This window comes from Phoxinus phoxinus (assembly GCF_949152265.1).
Source record: "Phoxinus phoxinus genome assembly, chromosome: 11".
NCBI classification, from domain to species: Eukaryota; Metazoa; Chordata; class Actinopteri; order Cypriniformes; family Leuciscidae; genus Phoxinus; species Phoxinus phoxinus.
Window position 1 is genome coordinate 30,338,324 of NC_136886.1, and position 20,202 is coordinate 30,358,525.

Sequence of the window (20,202 nt, forward strand, 5' to 3'; positions counted from 1 at the left end):
ATATGCATTTGAGATTCTTCCTTTCCTGAATTGAAACGTGTCTGAAACTCATTCTCAATTGGGTTCAACTTCTCATAATAGTTCTGCCCTCTTCTGGCTGATATAAGGGACTGCAGTGCAGAAAAACACTAGATATACACCAGGAATCCAGCACAGTTTCAAGGCTTTGAGAGACATTGTAATTAAAAATGCGACGCATTATTTAAAGCGTTAGTTCATCCAAAAATGTAAATTCTGCCATTAATTACTCACCCTATGTCATTCCATAGCCGTAAGACATTCATTCATCTTCGAAACACAAATGAAGAATGTTTTATGAAATATGAAAGATTTCTGTCCTACACAGCTTTAAAGCTTCAAAAAGTTCATAATGAGATTATAACCTAATCCATATGAATCGGGCGGTTTAGTCGACATTTTCTGAAGAGACTCCTTTATATGATGAACTGAACACTGTACATACTTGATGCTCGAGATCAAACCTCATTGGTTCTTGCAGAAGCTCAAACGTGCTGCGTAACACGAGAATGAACCTCATTGGTTCTCGCTATGAGCGAACATGCTTGAGCTTCCGTTTACCACAACTGATGTGTGTGTGCGTTGATGAATGTTTATGTGGATAAAAGCCTAAATGCAATCTGTTCATCATATAAAGCGATCTTGTCTTCCGAAAAATTTGACTAAACCGCTCAATTTATGGATTAGTTTTACAATCTCTTTATGAACTATTTGAAGCGTCAAAGTTGTGAGGACTGGCAGGGACAGAAATCTCTCAGATTTCATTCAAATATCTTACTTTACTCACCCTCAAGACTTTCGTTCACTTGATCCATTTCTGGCACCTACTACCAGAGTTCACTATGAGACGTTACACATACAATATCATGAAGTCATGGCTTTACTAAAGCATTTTCCTGACCAGGAGAGATACGTTTATTAAACAATGCAACAGAATCCACTATAATCTTCCAGTAGGGTTGCATCCATTATATCATATTTATTTATTATGTGCGTTATTTGTATATTGGACACAAATGTTGCTCATAAAATCAGTTGCAACTTAGTAGCATTAAGAACTGTAAAATAGAACAAATATAAATTTAAAAAGAAACAGCAAAGTATATGGTAATTTCCATGTTTTTATTTGAGTGTAGTGTTACAGTCAAAGGATCAGAGGGAGAGAAAGATTTTGGTGTCTACATCATAATAATCAACAATAGTATTTTTTAAATCTACTGTAACAGATCATTACACATTTCATCCATGATTTCTAAGAGTTCTATTTATTTATTTATTATTCATTGAGAAATTGTTTTCTCCCTTCATCGATTATGTTCACTGACACCGTAAGCCATCAAAATGATTTACCCAACACAGTAAAAAAAAAAAAAAAAAAAATCAAGAAAGAAAGAAAATGTATAAGCACACAGAGGTAAAAACACATTCACCAAAACACTCACCAAATTAAATACATAAAAAATAGATAATGTTGAAGAAGATAAAATATTTAAACCCTAGCTACTCAATAAGCACAAAAACAGTTTAATGCAAAGAATAAATGCTTTGAAATCAAGAAAACAATATATTTGAGATGTTTTAACCCCTTTTGTTTCCAGATCAACTAAAAACTAAACAAGTAAACTCAGTGACCCAATAACTTAGTTAATAAATAACCATGTGAAAACACACTTTTGTAAGAAGATAAGGCCACAAAACTTAACAGACTGGACGATTCACACTGCAGACTTGTGTAGAAATGGCCTTGCAGACAGTTTGTTGTTTGCATTCGGCGCAGGAATGCCACTGAATTGTGTTAAGCTAGCTATGCTTTTGTTCCACAGTCAAACTGAATCATTTGAGGTGTAGTGTCTCGCTAAATAGCACAAATGTTTTGGTAACTCTCCCCATTTCTGCATCACACACACGCTACAGCACTTAAGACTCTATTCCAACCATGTCCTAGATTGAAAAGACTTGCCTTTTTTAAAATGTTCATGATGATGATGATATAACTTCATTGCCGGACATTTCCTCTTGTGTGACATTATGTTCATTCACAAATCCCTTTTTTTGTCACACAAAGGATATAAAGGATGTAGACAAATGGGAACTTGTCTTATATAACTCTCTTGATGCCTTCTGTTATGCAAAATAACATGATGCATGCAGATGCTGACTTACTGTAATATGTTATAGTTTTATAGTTGGAGTCAAACAAGCTGATTTTACTGGTTCACAACAGTGGTAAGAGTCGTAATAATTGATTTTAGTGTACATGAAGTGGGAAAATGCCACAAATGTGTTGCCTGGAATAATATGCAAACTAAGAGCAATGCTATTCCCAGAAACGAGTACAATTTCAAACAGGTTGTTTTGCTATTAGATTTGTGTGAAGGATGGATGAACAAATATGCAGTGCAGGATAAGTAGTTTTGTTGTTTGTTGCATTTACACTGGCTAGTATACTGTAGTGATTTTCCATTTGTCCATGTATTTTGTAACACATAGATTATGTTAGAACTAATCTAAACATCACTAGTATCTGTGATGTTTGCTATATGTTATACACAAAACAAAATACAAAATAAATATATATATATATATACACATCTATATATTTTTTGTTTCTGAACTATACTAATAAAAAAACATCATGAATAAAGCCAAAATGTGTCAGCCTACCAGCTCTGATTCAACAAAATTCACATTCATTGGGGGTGATATGTTAGTCTGAACCCACAGAACACATTATGCGCATGAAACAAGTAATCTAACACAGACGGAGATGCGATATTATGCAGTTTGCCGCAGACCACTGACATACCAAGGTTTTGTGTACATGTGTGTGCTGTTTTTATGCTGTTTGCTAATATGATTCAAATTGTCAAAGTGCAAAAGCAAAAAAAAAAACAATGTTTAGTGTCATCATTACAATCTATTCATCATGTCAGTGGCAAATTAGTTCTAGCAACTATGTTAAACAGCATCTATCTATCTATCTATCTATCTATCTATCTATCTATCTATCTATCTATCTATCTATCTATCTATCTATCTATCTATCTATCTATCGGACTAACAGCACAGCATGCATGCCATGCAGACAATGCTAGTGATTTTTACGACACAATACCGTTTTACTCATGCAACAATTAGCCAAGTCAATTCTTCAGTACAAAAAAGCGCGTTTGACTGATAAAAGCTTTATTTACAGCTTTACTCGTATGTGTTCGTTTATGATGGACTACTCAAAAGCACCATGTTTGACTCATAATTTAGGCGAGGGAAGTTTGCAGAAACACAGACTCTACATTCGTTCTATAGTATCCAATCACTGTGTCCATTCTAGTACAGCACAGGAACAAAGCAGCATGCAACACCAACCAACCAGCTCTGTGTGACTAAACACACACATGCAGATCTAACCTCTACTACACCACAACGCTTAACACACACGACACAGAGAGAAAGAGCCATGCAAAACACAGCGGGGTATCTAACGCAACCACGGACCGCGGGGCTCGTAGACTGTATTGTGTGTGCGTGAGGAGGCAAGCTGCATCATAATCGCATCTACTGAAAACAGAGCATTTCGACAATACCAGGAACTACAGAAGCATATTACATAATACATGAGCATGCTCAAACCCATAGCTAACTATCTTTTTCATGGCAGTCAAGGAAAACACTGATCATTGATTGTAAACATGGAAAGGTTGAGTGAGAGTGGGAGAGACGGAGATGACATTGACCAAACGTTGATGCTATATACCGACACTGTACTGACCGGCGTTCATCATACAGTGAAAATGTAAAGTCAACAGAGAAAATGAGATGCCCGTTGATCTGCGAGTGTGCGTGTGAATGCGTGTGCGTATGATTTACACAGAGCATAGAAGGCTCTATAAACCACATACTGTATTTGCCATTATACAACAAAAATAAACTAAATCAAACAATGACAAATCAAACATAACAATTCCAAAGGCCAAATTAGTCCCACCCCCTTCCCAAAGAGAGAAACGGCCACAGAATGAAAACCCCGCCCCTCACTTCTTATTCTTGAGCTGATTGGCGAGCCAGTCGAGCCCTTCGTACAGACCGTCTCCGCTGGTCGCACAGGTCGCTTGTATATACCAGTTGCGGTGGCGGAGTGAGTGGAGGCCGAGTTTATCTGTGATCTCAGCTGCATTCATAGCGTTTGGCAGATCCTGAAGTCAAAACAGTCAGGAAAATAAGATGACGAGTAAATGCTTTTAAATAGAACCATAGATTTTTATTCTGAAATAAGCACATAATTTAGCAGATTAGGATTAAATTAAATTTAAATATATGTACTATGATTCAAAAAGTTTGGGGCTGGTAAGAACCACATTTTAAAGGGGCTATATGTAAGAATATAATAATAATAATTTTTTAATTGCCAATGTGTGAACAGCTCGTAACAAAACGTAAATAAAAACCACGACTTCCACGGTTCTCTATGAGAGCCTATAGACTGATTTTTATGTGAAGGACTTTGGACGTTTTTACTGGGAAAATCAAACAGATGTGAAGTTTACATGTGCTTCTATTCAATGACACATGAGACAATGTTTATGTTCAGGATAATGCCGAAAGAGCTATTCTGTACTGCCAATGTACTGACATCTGTACTGACAATGTGTCATGCAAAGAAAAGGTATTCACTTAAACTATATAGCCAGATATACTTTATAATCAAATTATCATAACGGTGTAATTTGAATTGCCTTATCGGTCAACATGATGCCAGTGAAATGCAGATTTTGTGCAAACATATCCACATCACTATGATGAGATGCTTTCTTAACTTCTGCTTTTCTCACCGCTGTCATTTTTGTTGTGTGTTTATTTTTTTATTGAGAGGAAAGTGTGTAAAGATCTTTACCTTGAGTATATCGTTGCCTTAAATAACTTATTTGAATGATCTAAGCGCATGCTCTAAAGTGCACGGCGCAAGTGCACTTAGGGTGTGTCCGAACCCACTTTTGCTAGTTGACTGTACGAGTCAATCAGAGTCTCATTTACCATTCCCTTTAAAAGCCAGTTGTGCTCGCACCATGGCGGATTCGCTATTTACATGGCGGAATCTGCAAGCGGAAAAACTGAATGCTTCTCTAGCAAGGAAACGGCTCTGCTCGTGCACAAGGTTAAAGCGCGCAGGCAGACCCTCTACAGGACAAAGTGTACATGCGTTGTAGACCCGCCTACAGGCGCATATTACTAATATGCTCTTTAAATAACAAAAACAATATTAACACTTTAGAACAGGTTTCAGTTGGTCAATGGGGCAGTCTATTTCAGTTTCCTCGAAATAGCAAAGCGCCAACATTGCGCCGATATCTGCGTCAGGCTGAAACTAGCAAAAAACTCTTGTGTCGCGCCTGGCGCCACATTGGGTCGGGTATATGATAGGGCCCACAGTCTCTTGTGCGTTACGTGTGCATGAATACGAGCAACAGCAATAAGTTGCTGGCTGTAGTTCACTTAACGGCCACCGGTGTCACTAATAACAAGGCTTTCTGAATTCTACAAATAGCCCCTTTAAAAACTCCAGCTGTAAATATGTCAAGAATATGCCACGTAAAGATGAGGTGCAGTACCTGTTTGTTTGCAAAGACAAGAAGAACAGCATCGCGCAATTCGTCTTCTGCGAGCATCCTCATTAACTCCTCCCGCGCTTCGTTCACTCTCTCCCGATCGTTGCTGTCCACCACGAAGATAAGACCTACGATGAGAAAAAGCAGCAGAGATGAATACAGACTTATTATTATTCAACAAGCAACATTAACACAACACGAAAGCATACACAGATTGTATCCAACTACGCAATTGCTTTAAAAAGAAAACATACATTGATTTTTATTTTTGAATATTACTTCTGAGCTATTTTGCATTAACATTCTATGTGAACATGTTAACCAGTGTTATATAATATCATTGAGTTTTTTTTTTTAAATATACTTTATTGTGGTTAATGTTTATATTATTTCAAATATATATATATTTTTTAAATTGGTTTAGTTGTAGTTAACTATAATAAACCTGTCCCTGCTTCACCGATGTTTACAAGGTGGCTCTGCACAGTTTGCGCTCGCTTAACACAAGCGCACTAAATCTACTCAATGCAACGTGTTTAAGCGGGAGAAGTTGAGTGTATGTGTAACTCACCCTGTGTATTTTGAAAGTAGTGTCTCCAGAGAGGTCTGATTTTATCCTGACCACCAACATCCCATACAGTGAAGCTGATGTTCTTGTACTCCACTGTCTCCACATTAAAGCCTAACACAAACACAAACATTGTGTGACCAGAATCACAACATCATTTTACTATTTCAGATGCTGCAATTCAATTACTGTGCATTCGACAACTGTACAAATATAATTGCTCTAGATGGGGACACCAGGCAAATTTAACAATTTCATTTCTTAAAGGGATTGTTCACCCAAAAATGAAAATTCTGTCATCATTTACTCACCCTCAAGTTGTTCCAAACCTGTATGAATTTCTGGAGTGAATGATGACAGAATTTTAATTTTTTTGGGTGAACTATCCCTTTAAGAGATGTTATATAACTCAAAGCTGCCATTGTTCTGCTACAGGAAGCATTTTTATGTGCAAGTAGTAATAGAGTGCAACATTCGGGTTCTCTATAGATACATTGATTTTAATGATAAACCTTTAAAGACAGCCCTATTGTGAGCTATGAGGTTGTTAATCGACGGCATTTTCTTCTGTTGCAGTACTTAAACTTATTTTTAAATTGTGTTTAACAGCTGAATTTGTGGTGAAAAACTACATTACCCATGATGCTGTACGGAAAATTCTAACAATCAGATAGTTGAAAAAATCTCTTAAGTTCTTTCTCTCATTAAAAAGCCATTAAGTGCACAGTCTTGTATTTTTGTCAGATTTACAAATACTTTTTTTGCCTTACATCAATGTTATGATTCACCTCGTAGCTGTTTGGTTTGGTTCATGGTTTATAGCGCTTACAGACTTTTTTTTTTTTAAATCCCTATGGGAGAAAATAATGGAAAAAATACTTCCAGAAACAGCGCCACTGAAAAACGTGGACGGGCACTAATGCACATAGAAGAATTTAAATATTCTGTTATATGGAAGCTACCAGCAACAGGTTTAGACAAAATTCATAACTAAAGAATCTTCTCCTTTTCATTTCATGAGAATTTTTTTTATCTAATTGGCCTCATCCCACAAAAAGAGAAAGTTACTTTTATTTATGATACTTAAACAAAGCAAATTTGTTTATATTGTGTTTGAAATGACCATGAATTCTGTCTCCGGATGTACAGATATACCTGTTTAAACAGTATTGTAACAAAGTCTCCAAAACAATCAAATGAAGTAAAAGCCTGATTATACCAATGGTTGGGATGGTGGTGACGATCTCTCCCAGCTTCAGTTTGTAAAGGATGGTGGTTTTACCGGCAGCATCTAATCCAACCATCAGAATTCTCATCTCTTTCTTCCCTATCAGACTCTTCAGCAGATTGCCAAAAATATTCCCCATGATTCAATGTTTTGCTTCGTCCAGCCAATCACAATCCAGAAAGCTGTGAGTCCTTTTGTAGAACAATCCACTGAGGTAAAAGACTGAAAGCCTTGAGAAATAATGCTCGCAGAAGAAATAATAATCTGGAGTCCTGCAAAAAAAAAAAAAAATCAATGTGGATGACGTACTTGGCCGTCAATGAAAATATATACATAAAATAATAATATTTCACAAGTGTACTGTTTCAATGCATTTTTTTCAAATGAACAGCATGTATAGAGAACAAATTTATTTAAGATGTTAACTACAATATGTATATATATATATATATATAGTTATTTTAATTTGTAATAATATTACACTAGTACTGAATTATTATTATTTTTTCTAAAAAAAATGAGTGTGTGTGGTTCAGGGTATGTTCCCACAAGGATGGCAATACTTTTGGACATTTTTTGGTCACCATGAGGAAAACAGCTTATAAAACATGGAATCCCATCATATGTGTGTGTGTGTGTGTGTGTCTCTGTGTGTGTGTGTGTGTGTGTGTGTGTGTGTGTGTGTGTGTGTGTGTGTGTGTGTGTGTGTGTGTGTGTGTGTGTGTGTGTGAGTGAGTGAGTGTGAGATCAGCATGGAAAAAAGCAACATGGAAATTTTAAATTGATTCCTGTGGAAAATAAAAGCAAATGATCTTCATTAGATATTATTTAATTCGACTGACTGAATTTGGCATGTGAATGGTGATCTGTGTAATCTGAATGTTTCAGACAAGCATTCTGTTACCCACTGTAATCGTGAAAGTGATTATGAGAGAGGCGTTTGTAAGTTGAAATGAAAAATACATGTCTCAAAAAATTGAGGGGGCGGGTTAAATGAGCATGATGCTTCTGGATGTGCATTTACATTTCTTATTTTCATTAGTATGTGTAGAAGCTACAAGAATGTTAACAACTACAGTGCACACACGGACTGAACTGAAGAAACTAGGATCCTGCCATGTCTTCAGGCTGTATAGCAATCTGTTCATCCCTCTCATATCCCTTCATCACACAAACCCCCACGAGTCATCCCTGAACATTCCCAGATGGAGTTATCCAAGATGTAGAACACATTTCCTAAGAACCATTTTGTCCTAAATCATGAATGTCAAAGTATAATACGTATATAAGATTGTGAGTCAAATGTTCAATTACACAAATGTGTTGTTTTTTTGTTTTGGTTTCAAGACAAGTTTTAATACCTTTTAACTTGAGTTTCTTATTTTTTTGCCCTCCAAACTAAAATACCAATCACCACATTCTTGCAATAACTGTGGGCTAAACAAATCAAGGCAAAACAAAACACAATAAACTCACACTGACACAAGAGTCAGATATAATGAAGGTAGATTTCAACCAAAATATTGAACTGTGAACTGTTTTAAATGTTGTAATTTTCTGAAATCAGATTATTACATATTTGTTGATGACTTGTTTTGTGTTGCAATTTGCAAACATTACAAAGAGCAGTTTTTTTCCCCAACAGGGAATTGGTATCTCTGTAAAGCCCTGAATGTGCTCTTTACAGGACGTCCAGACTTAAAACTGTGAGATGTATGTTGTCAGAGAAATGTGCTGAAATATAATGTCCTCAACAGAGGAATAATCTCCACTGCTGGGTCTCCGGAGGAACGGAAGCCGCGGGGGTCTGACTCCGGGTGCGCTGTCCATGGTGCTGACGCCCCGACACACCAGGAATATTTTTACACGGGTTTTTGTGACATACTTCTTCATTTTAACGGCTTAATTTGTTGTTTCTGAATGATTCGAGAAACCCAGGCTTACTCAAACCCGTGAAAGGGACCCCAACAATGTCACGAGACAACAAAATACTACAGCGTTAGACGGTTGTCCATCTTATATCTAACACGGTGATCTTTAAAAACAGTAACATGGTTCTCAAATGAATATTTCTATTACTGCCGGTTTGCTTATAAAGGCCTACGACCCTTTGACAATGTCGGCGTAGGATACAAAGATCGGAGCTTCTCCGTTAAGAGATGCGTTTGGCAGCACGAAGCAGAAGGATGAAATTGTTCTTATGCAAGACCACCTCAATTCATGCAAAAGCAAACCGGAATCAATCACAACCCAAGCGCAACACAAGCCGTCTTAATGTCTGAAGAGGCGTAAGGCAGCACATCATGTGTGTGATACTGATCTTCATTCATTTGGAAAGATAGAGACGCTACGCATACGTGCCTCGAGGAAGGCCTGTCGTCTCTCTATTTACAATAGCAATATAAGACGCGCTGTCATATTCTACCGAAAGCACGAGCAACATTTCAACCAGTCAGAACCACTCCGCAGCGTTTCATTTTTAGAGCAATCACAACAATTGTACGTATCCGGATTACCTTGCGAGATGACACCAGCCGATTTTGGACGCGGAGAGACGGAGAGAAGATCTCACGAGAGTTTACGCCGACAGCACAGGCTTCGATGGGGGATTTCTCGCGATGTTTGGTTTTCGCATCTTGAGACTGATTCCAGTCAGGTAAGGTAGCCCTTTAGTCAAATAAATGACAAGGAAATGCTAGAGGTGTAACAACACTCGTTCAAGCTACAAATTCACTGGAAATCCTTAACAAACATCTAGCATGTTTGTATTTCTTGGAGCCTATAAAAGAGATGGGCCTGCATTTATTTTTGAACTTCTGAAAAAGAATACATTTTGGAAAAAAATTGTGAATAAATTAGGACTAGGCATAGGCTATTGTATATTTATTCACTTTTAAGTAGCCTAGCCTAAATATCATCCTATCCTAAGACAGTATAGCATTAGGTAGCTATAGCAACAGTTTATTAAAAGAAGCAATAAATAAACTGAAGTTTCAAAAAAGAAGATTGTCAACCTAATGTGAATTCAAAGAAGTAAATATTTATACTCACAGCGGATGGTACACCTTGCTTTACAGCTTATTTATGGAGATAAAGCATTGTACAGATTCAATTTACAATTTGAAAACAAAGAAAAAGAAAAGCAATGAGAACAATTTTAATTTAGTTGATCTATGTGTTCTTGAAGTCAGCAAAAAGGAAGTTGTGATCGTCTTTTCTTCCCTATTTTGATGTATAATAAACAACTTCTTAAAGTCCCCTTGAAATCAGAATTGAAGATTTTAGGCTTTTAGCTTTAATATGTTAGCCTTACTGTTATCTTTAAGCTGTCCACCAAAACAGCACTACAGCACAGAGCGGATCTTAGTCGATGAGTCGAAACATACCAGAAAATGTATCAGACCCATTTGAATTCTCCACAGAATACTGTTAAAAGCGATATGGAGGAGATTAGAGGACAAACGGTCAGATATAAGGAGGAAACTGCAGCTTTACCGAGCTCAGCGGCTCTGGCCGAGCTGTGATATTCAACGCAATTGCCTATTTTTAAAAAGGGGAGGAGCTGGTCGATATGCCCCGCCCTTTCTTCCTGTTTCAGTGGAAATTACGTCAACACATTGAATAATTCCGCGCGTTTCAAGCGAGGGGGTAATCCATCAGCCGGAAACTGAAGCTTCCCTTGGGGGCCGCCATTGTAACAGACCATCACCTCATTGACTCCCATTCATTTTGGTGTCACTTTGACAGCGAATATCTTTACATCTGAGGCGTTTAAAGACTCCATTTGTCCATTATTTATTTCTAAAGAAACACGACAATTTATAAAAAGCTCCATTACCTTGTATCTTACGTTATGGCCCTGTAGAAGCCGTTTTTGTACAAAATAGGCCAACGATTGCGTCATAACCACTCGACGCTCTGTCGCACAAGTTAGAGAAATTACCGTATAGACCGCCGGAGAAGCTCGCAAGCAACCGGGGGGACGTGGAGGCATAAAGTCTGATAAAGTCAAGGGAGAAGCCTATAGGGAGTCATAAAGTTGATCCTGCTGCTAGCTCATGGACAACTAATACTCACGCTCTCCGTCTCTGCGAGATTCGGAAGGGAATGATTCAGATTTCTCTCGGCACAGCTACTAGAAGACCTACAGCTGTCAGACAGGTCGCTCGCGTCACATCTACGTCGTCAAGCTCAGTTTGAGCCTGTGCAGTTCGCCCAGCCATCAGGAAGTGAGTGCTTCTAATTGGCTTCACTTTTCTCTGTTGAAACCTATGGGGTCACTGTGTCCAGTTTATATACTGTTTATGGTTTCAAGGCACTTCAGTGGGCCTTTAAACAATACAAAATGTAGGGTGGGGCTTGATTTTGTCCCTGAGAAATTGATAGGATGGCTGGATGGTTGTGGTTTGCTATTGGTGGATCTCATGTGAGTGACAGGTTGCCCCGCCCTCACGCCAGTAAACACATCATCAGAGAAGAGAAGTCGTTCCAAGGGGGAGGATAAATTATTTTGATATTTACAAGGGCACTAGCCTGGGTTTGTCCCTTGCTGCCTTGCGTGCAGCACAATTTTATTCACGCTGCCAGGCAGCCTGGATAGCATGGATCAGATTTTCGCCTCAGCGAGGGGACCAATCACAGAACGGGGAGGGAGCAACACGACGATGACGACGTTTATGCGACACACCAAAGCAGTTTGTTTATATCAACATGTGCACTGCAGATTTACCTTCTACCCTCATGTTTGTCTTGCACAAACGGCAATAGTCGCTGAAATCCATCGTCTACACATAAATCTATGACCCATCGTCGTCTCCCTCGTCGAATTTCTGTCGCTCTACATACGTCATCTGGTATAATTGAAACGATTGGCTATGAGCTACGCACAGGCGCATTTGATAGACATTCGTAGCGCCCAATAAACGGCTCTGGGCATTCGTAAACCACGCCTCAAATACGAGAAAATTAACATGTGGTTCCCAGACCACGTCTCAATGAGACGAGGTCTGACATTAGCCAGGCTACAAGGGCACATCAATTTATATATATATATATATTAAAAAAAATTATGTGCACGGATAAACCAAAATTAAATAATAAAATGGCAATATTCCATTAAAAAAATTGCCCTTTTTTTGTCATGTTGACTTTAATTGATCAATGTTTCAAAACAATACTTATTAGAAAAAATTCTTCCCCCAGGCAATCTACCTCTGTGGGATGATAAATAATATGTGCAATAACAATTAGGCCTATATTTATTTGACAATAATCTACTTCTTTTTATTCCATTCCCTGTAAATTCTATTCTACTCTTCTGTATATAGCACACCTGTAGGCTGCAGCCTGTGTGTGTGTGTGTGTGTGTACGGTGGCCGGGCTACATCTGTTTTTATGACCATGGAAGACAGGGGAGTGTTCAGGAAACTGGGTTGGCAACAAGTATTATATTTTGCAGTTCCGTTTAGTGGCGCTTGCGGCGTAGAAATGATACACTTTCATTAAACGAAGGAATAAAACAGCAGAAGGATGCAGTGCTTTTCTCAACCTCAGAACATTAAGCGCCTTCTAGCGGGGAAGCTCTCTAACGGCGGTGGCCATGTGGAGAGACTTCTGGGATGCTGGCGGATTATGAGGCGGGGATTCCAGTGACCCAGGTATTGGTCCAGTGCTCGAGGGTCATCTTACCCCGCCGTTATCTCTTTACTATAATAACACATCAGCTTTAACTGGCATCTCGCCTTGAGTGACTTCTTCGATCCGATCGCACGCTCGAGTATTTATTGGCTCCCTCAACGCTGCAGTGCGAGACTCTCGTGACGGAAGTGAGCCAGTAGACTAGCTTTTATCCTTTCTGTTGGTTATTGTTAGTGCTGGTTTTCTCATAACCTGAGACACGATGGGAATTCGGACGGGGATCGTCCTGATTTTTCTCGCAGCTTTTGCATTTGTTGCGGCCGAGGACGGAGAAAGCACAGAAGGCGTGATCGAACAGTTGGTTGTGGAGACATTGGTAAGTTGGATCAAGTTTTTATGAATGACTATTATTACATGAGTCCACGTAGCCGATCACTGCATGCGTGCTTTCATCACAAATGCACGTTAACGTCTCAGTGCAAAACATGTAATGTTGTATCTGTTTTAGTCAATGTTCTGCGGATTTCATTTCCTTTTCAGTGCCACTCTTCAATATTTCTGTTTTTGACTATTTTAGGTGATGCCGGAGACATGCACGATTACATCAGAGATGGGAGACACGCTTCAAATCCATTACACGGTATACATACATACATACAGCGCTATTAAAGTCTGTTCTGTTGTAAAACCAGGCACCTCCCAATGAAATCTCTAGGTATTATGACATAAAACATGCGAAATGGACTCTCGCGGGGTTATTTGCACATTAAATCATTCAATGATGTGGCAGACTCGAGCTGACATCTGGACTCGCTGTATCTGAATGAAAATAGAGTTGTAATGCATATTACGTGTGAAAGATGAACCCGATTTAACACATTCCTTTTAAGTGCATCATGGAGTCACGTTCTAGTGTCGAAATGCAGTTATTTGTATGTAATAGTATTTCAGTTTTAAGCGAAACCAAATGTTCTAGAGGAGGCGGAGCAACACGTCAGCATTTGAGTCAGCGCGAGCAGCGTCGATCTGGACTCGAGGAAATGCACGAGGGGCGAGTGCGCGCACACGCGCTATAGGGAACTTAGGGGAGACCGAGTGCTGCTGTTGTTTACAAGTTGTTGTTGTTGTTTTTTACTCCCGTGAAAAATGATTAATTTAAAATTAACAAATTTTTTTGTAGGCTAAATTAATAAATAATTGAGCATGATTACATTTTGTGACAACATGCCCCAACTATTGTCATATATGGGTGGGTGGGTGGGTGGGGAGGGGGGGCTATATTAAACGTGCCATTAATAACCATTTATATTATACATGAATTAATGTGTGTGTGTGTGTATATATATATATATATATATATATAGTACTTTTGTTAGCCTTTCTTGCAAGATCTGAAATTGGAAAAAAAAAGCTATTTCTTTTTATTGTAGGCTATATTACATTTCGTTTGAACTTGAAGTACTAAAATAACTCAATCTAATCTAAACAAAAACTAATAAAATGACAACAATTTTAATTTAAAGTGAAAATAATTATATATATATATATATATATATATATATATATATATATATATATATATATATATATAGTTGATATTTTTAATTAGATTTTTATATTTTCTGATGTAAAAAATTAAAAATTATTATTTAAAAAATAAGTTTAAAATGGTCTAAAATAGTTTAGTTTTTTTAGATTCAGATATTTTATACACACACACACAGTACTTTTGTTACTACTTGAAAGAAAATTAACTTTAACTGAAATAAATATATAATATATATATATATAAACAAAACAAATTCTTAGTATATCACATTTAATTTAAACTTGAAGTGCTAAAATAACTAAATCTAAATAAACTAAAACTAATAAAATTACAGGAACAATCTTAAATATATATATTGTTAAGTTGTATATATATATATATACACACACACACACACACACACACATATACACATATATATATATATATATATATATTAAGAATTTTTGTATATATATATTTTTTAATTTAAAATTTAAAATTGTTTTAAAAAAATAAAAAGTTTACAATTGTTTTTGTCATTTTAGTTTATTTAGATTTAGTTATTATACATTGTGTAATATATATATATATATATATTATACAAAATATATACAAATATTCACACACAAATAATTGTTTGGCAAACAGAAATTGTAATCAATCAAATGTATAATTTGTTTACATATAAAACACATGTGACAACTGTGTGACAACATGCCCCAACTTGATATCTTTCCTTTTAAAATCTTCCTTTCTTATATAATTCATGCTTCTCTTAAAGCAGACTGATGTGGTTCTGTTACACTACAAACCACAATTCCAGTTATTACTTGTTTTTTTAGTTTACTTTTTACTTGAGTTTAGTTTTCTACTCAAGTCTTATTCTATAGGTATTTACTACAGATAATTTGCTGCATCTACATAAAAATTTATGGACCTAACCTGCAACTCTGTTGTTCATCTCCTGTGCAGGGCCGATTAATGGACGGGAAGGTGATTGACACCTCTCTGTCTCGTGAACCTATGGCCGTAGAGTTGGGCAAGAGGTCTGTCATCACAGGTAAAAGGCTCCGTCATCGCAATGCGACCTGAAATTACAGCATGTTCATAACAACAGAAGTAAAACAGAGCACAGATTTTAGAACTTAGCAAGGCTATAGTGACAAGACGTTTTTCCTTTTATCTACATTGAGGCTAGCAATAGGCCTATTAATCAGCACGTTAAGTGCATTTCATAATGTTCGAATTGGGGAAATTATTTGTAGAGGGCAAGGAAAGACAATTAAAACTTTGTAATTAATTAACTTTGTTTTCTGTTCATAATGAGAGCATTTTGATTATGTACGTTGTTTTTTTTAGTAGATACTAGTTCTGTCAAATCGACCAATCCCATCTAAAATTAAAGTTTGTGGTAATATACCACATATATATATATATATATATATATATATCCATATATATATATATACACACACACACACACACATATGTCTGAGTGTGCACACACATCTATTTATAAAATATACATGTATATACATATAATAATATATAGATATATACGTATACACACATTATATAAACACAAACTTTTATGTTAGAATCGATTAATCGCGTTGAATCGATTTGACAGCATTAGTAGATATACTTATTTTAAGCAAAATATACAAATAGGGACTCTTGGGACCCAATATCCTCATCTTTGAGGACTATTTTAACTGTTAATGATTTTTTCTTTGGTTAGGGTTGGGTAACTATAATGTCAAGATGGTTATGATTACTAAAGACAGCTTTTTGGGCTGAGTTTTCTTATGTAAAACCAAATAATAATCAGAAATTAGTGCGTTTATAATAATCAGAAATGAGTGTGTGTGCCGTGGTGTTTCCACAATTGCACATACATTTAAACTTTTTTTTGGTTTGGCAGGTCTAGAGCAAGCCCTGGTCGGAGTATGTGAAGGGTAAGTTGACGTTAACGCCTGTATTTCTCTTTGGAATGTACAATTGCATCAATGCATGAGATGGTGGTGATGGTGGAGAGATGGTGAAAGTACAGCTATTGAACAGTATGTTATGTTCAAGACCACTTAAAGAAAAGGTCTTTTAGGGTGAAGTTTGAATCATCCACTTGAAAGTCTTTTTTCAGTCTTTTCTGTCTATGTTTTTGCACAGGCAAAAAATCAAGGCCACGATTCCAGCTCATCTAGCATATGGAAAGAGAGGATACCCTCCAACCATTCCAGGTACCAGGCAACACACTTAAAGGACCAATTATGCCAATTTTCCAAAGTCTTGATTTTGTTTTTGGAGTCTATTAGAATAGGTTTTCATGCTTATTTTACATTGTTGCAGCACCTCACATCCAAGTCTGTCAGTAACATTCTGGGATGCGTTTCTCTGAGCCAACTATGGTTGCAAGTTCTGTCATTCCAACACAGTTCAATGGAGCTTGTGACCATAGTTGGCTAACAATTCTTTTGGGAAACACAGTCCCCCGTTTAGTTCCTGTCCGAGGTCCAAACCTCGGCATTCTTCAGAAGTGTTGTGAAGTAATTGCCTAATATTAACTCTACTTTGGAGCTGCAAGAATATTGCAGAGCGCCAATATTACCGACCTTTTCATCCGAGCTGCCTCAGCGGTCTAACACCGCTCGTCAATGTCAAAATGTTTGAGATGACCAATCAAATCAAAGTAGGCGGGCTTGATGTACACAGAAGCCAGCACAACCCTTCAGTTAACAGTCATAAAGTGCGAGATAATATGTAAGGAGCTAAACTAAACATTTAATATTTCACTGCAGTTTTACGATAGAAATGTTAAACGACCAACAGAAATAATCAGGGATCCTAATAAAAATTTGTCCAATTTCGCCATGTTGTATTGAAAATAGACTCATTGTTCATGTAATGTAATTCGTAACTGTCAGTGTAACGAGACAAGAAACATTAACATTGTTATTTAGTCATACGATTAATAATGAATGTTCACAAATTGTGAATGAATTGAATAAACTTAGCTTTCCTGGTGGTAGCCTTAAAGGTGAACTATGCAGGTTTTTTACCTTAACTGAACCGCTTCGGAGTCATTGGAATGGTTTTATGACTTTTTTTCAGGTTAAATGGTGGTCGTCTCGCACCCCCCTATCACCTGTGAGCGGAAAAACCACACTTGCAACTTTGAGCCGGCGGGCCGCCGCGTCAGGAAGTATCACTTGATATCAGGTCTCGTGATGTAACGAATTGCTTTACGGCAAAAAAATCAGCTAAAATTCTGTCATTATTGCGCTCCCTCACGCTGTTCGAACCCGAATGAAGAAGACGTTGTAAAGAATGTCCCGTCTGCTTTGATGTCGTTGATCTACTAGCCTCTGGTATCTGAGAGTCGCCAACAAGTTTTTCGACAGTGTTGTCAAATATCTATTCCGAAGCTGTAGGGGGAGCTCTATAGAGAAACCTGCGAGCAAAAAGCGAGAATACAGCGAAGAAATTGCCGAAACTGCATAGCCCTGCTTTCAGTAAATTTACCTGTCTAAAATAATAAATATCTGTTGAGCTATGCTTACATTCTTCACTGAGAGACAAAAATTTCTCAATCAGAGCTCAGCTTTGGTGAGGGAAAACATACAGGGCAAGATAAAGAGACTGAGGGAAAAAAAGAAAAAAAAAAAGCATTATGTCCTCTTTCATGTGACTTTAAAGCTCAGTGAAATTGGCTTTACACAGTGAAAACACTCTTTCCATCTGTTTTTGTCACAGGGGACAGCACACTTGAGTTCGAGGTGGAGGTGATCTCCCTGTCCCAGCAAACGCCCTGGCAGAAGCTTGTTAATGACGTCTTGCCCCTTTTGTGTTTGGCACTGGTTCCCACTTTACTGGGCTTAGTGGGTCTCTACCTCTACAACAAAGCGCACGCGCAACCTCATGGCAAGAAGAAGAGCAAAGACAAGAAAATCAAGAAGAAGTGAGATCAAAGCCAAAAAGAATAAACTATTTAAATATAGAAAAATGCTTTGTTTGGTGCTTTCTATTTTTTTCTTGTGACTTGTTTGAGTCATTAAAACATAAAAACCGTCTTATGTTTATATTTAAGATATTGAGCAGATACTTTTATCTAGAGCCAATTACAAAAGGTGTTTTAGGATGTACAGTGGGCCCAAAAGTATTTACACTCTAACTATTTCTTCTATTGATCGAAGTTTATAAAAAAAAAGGGAGAGAGCAGGGATCATTTGGTTTTTTTGTCATTTATTCAGACAATGTTTAGCCTTAACTGTAGACATTTTCACCTCAAACACCTCATATATTATTCAGCCAGAACCTGTTTCAAAATAAATATTATCTACCGTTCAAAAGTTTGAGGTCAGTGGAATGCTCACCAATGCATTTATTTGATCATTAAAACAGTAAATATTGTGAAATATTAGTGTTTAAATTAACTGTTTTCTATTCAAATATTTGAAAATGTACAATTTTGTCAACATTAATAACACCCTTGTTGATTGTCATGGCTGTATGTGTGATAAACATAACAGTAAATGCTTAATAATACGAGTAATTCTATTTTATGTGTACATACTGATGTTAGACTGTATGCAATCAAGTTGATATGGATATACAGAGATAAATGTGATTAGTTACAGTATTTTAGGTTGTGTGATGTGGTTGCATTAAAACACAAAACATTACAACCGTGGCAAATATTCAGTATTAAAAAAAGTTGTTAAGGCCAGTCTAAGTATAGATTAGGAGTAATTATCCCAATCAGTGAGTTTTGTCTTTATTTGTTGATTAAAAATTAACTACTGTTGCTTTTATTGTGTAATTGCTCTAGTGTGTGATGCAAATAACACCAGCTGCCCTTATGACCCAGCTAACTTGGCTAATGTTCTGGTAAGTTATGTTCTGGTTCTCAAAGTTATGAACAAACGTTCTTCCAGTTACGTAAATAGAACGTTCGTTCAGAGTTATGTGTGCTTTATACCGTTCTCAAAATGTTAGCACAAAAAAGTTATAATTTTTCATGGAACGTTTTTTTTCTTCCTGAAACAGTTTAACGTTAGTTGGATGTTTGTCTAACATTTTATGTATTTATTTAATGTTAATACTCGTAGAATGTTTAGCGACCATTCAAACGTAATGTTTCTAAAATGCTTGCAAAAAAATGTAAACATGTTCAGGGAACATTCAGAAATAACGTTTTCACAACTTAATAGGAATGTTAGCAAAACACTCACATGTACTTTTGTTAGCTGGGTGCTTGTTAGCTGCAGTAATGTTAGTGTGTGTCTCAGAGAAGTGAATCGCACAGGCATCATTCTCAGCGAATGCATGGCTAATAAAAAAAGTTTACCTTGAATCCAATTCAAGTCGCTTTTGATAAACAGTTTTAAAATGATCGAGATAACCATCAGTGATACTACATGTCTTGCAGGTGAAAGGTCTTTCTGCTGGCCAAAATTCAATCAAGAAACTGATAGAGTACATACTGCCTCTCAAAACGTAATTTTGACTTTCTCTGCTCTTGAAAGGTGACCAGCATTATCAGCAAGCAGTGGGGTTAAAGGTCAAAGAGCTTTAAAAGTTTAGGAGATATTGTAAGAGTCAGACGATCTTCTGTCTT

The 20,202-nt window shown here is 37.0% G+C and overlaps 2 protein-coding genes across 3 annotated transcripts; one reads left to right on the top strand and one right to left on the bottom strand.

Moving 5' to 3' along the window:
* Positions 1–3,057: 3,057 nt before the first annotated feature.
* Positions 3,058–20,098, bottom strand: arf3b (ADP-ribosylation factor 3b). Of its 2 annotated transcripts, none has more exons than XM_079627512.1 (6): positions 19,817–20,098; positions 15,528–15,673; positions 7,409–7,689; positions 6,193–6,303; positions 5,625–5,749; positions 3,058–4,211 (listed from the first exon to the last, which is right to left on the bottom strand). In XM_079627512.1, the coding sequence occupies exons 3-6, from the start codon at positions 7,554–7,556 to the stop codon at positions 4,050–4,052; spliced, it is 546 nt and encodes a 181-aa protein (XP_079483638.1). In that variant the 5' UTR covers positions 7,557–7,689; positions 15,528–15,673; positions 19,817–20,098; the 3' UTR covers positions 3,058–4,049. The 2 variants fall into 2 exon arrangements, with proteins under 2 accessions (XP_079483638.1, XP_079483639.1); XM_079627513.1 differs by having other exon boundaries at positions 3,191–4,211; positions 19,933–20,098.
* Positions 12,964–19,388, top strand: fkbp11 (FKBP prolyl isomerase 11). The gene is made up of 6 exons (XM_079627511.1): positions 12,964–13,430; positions 13,632–13,694; positions 15,558–15,645; positions 16,510–16,543; positions 16,755–16,825; positions 18,339–19,388. Exons 1-6 carry the CDS (start codon positions 13,317–13,319, stop codon positions 18,545–18,547), a joined length of 579 nt encoding a protein of 192 aa, XP_079483637.1. The 5' UTR covers positions 12,964–13,316; the 3' UTR covers positions 18,548–19,388.
* Positions 20,099–20,202: the final 104 nt, after the last annotated feature.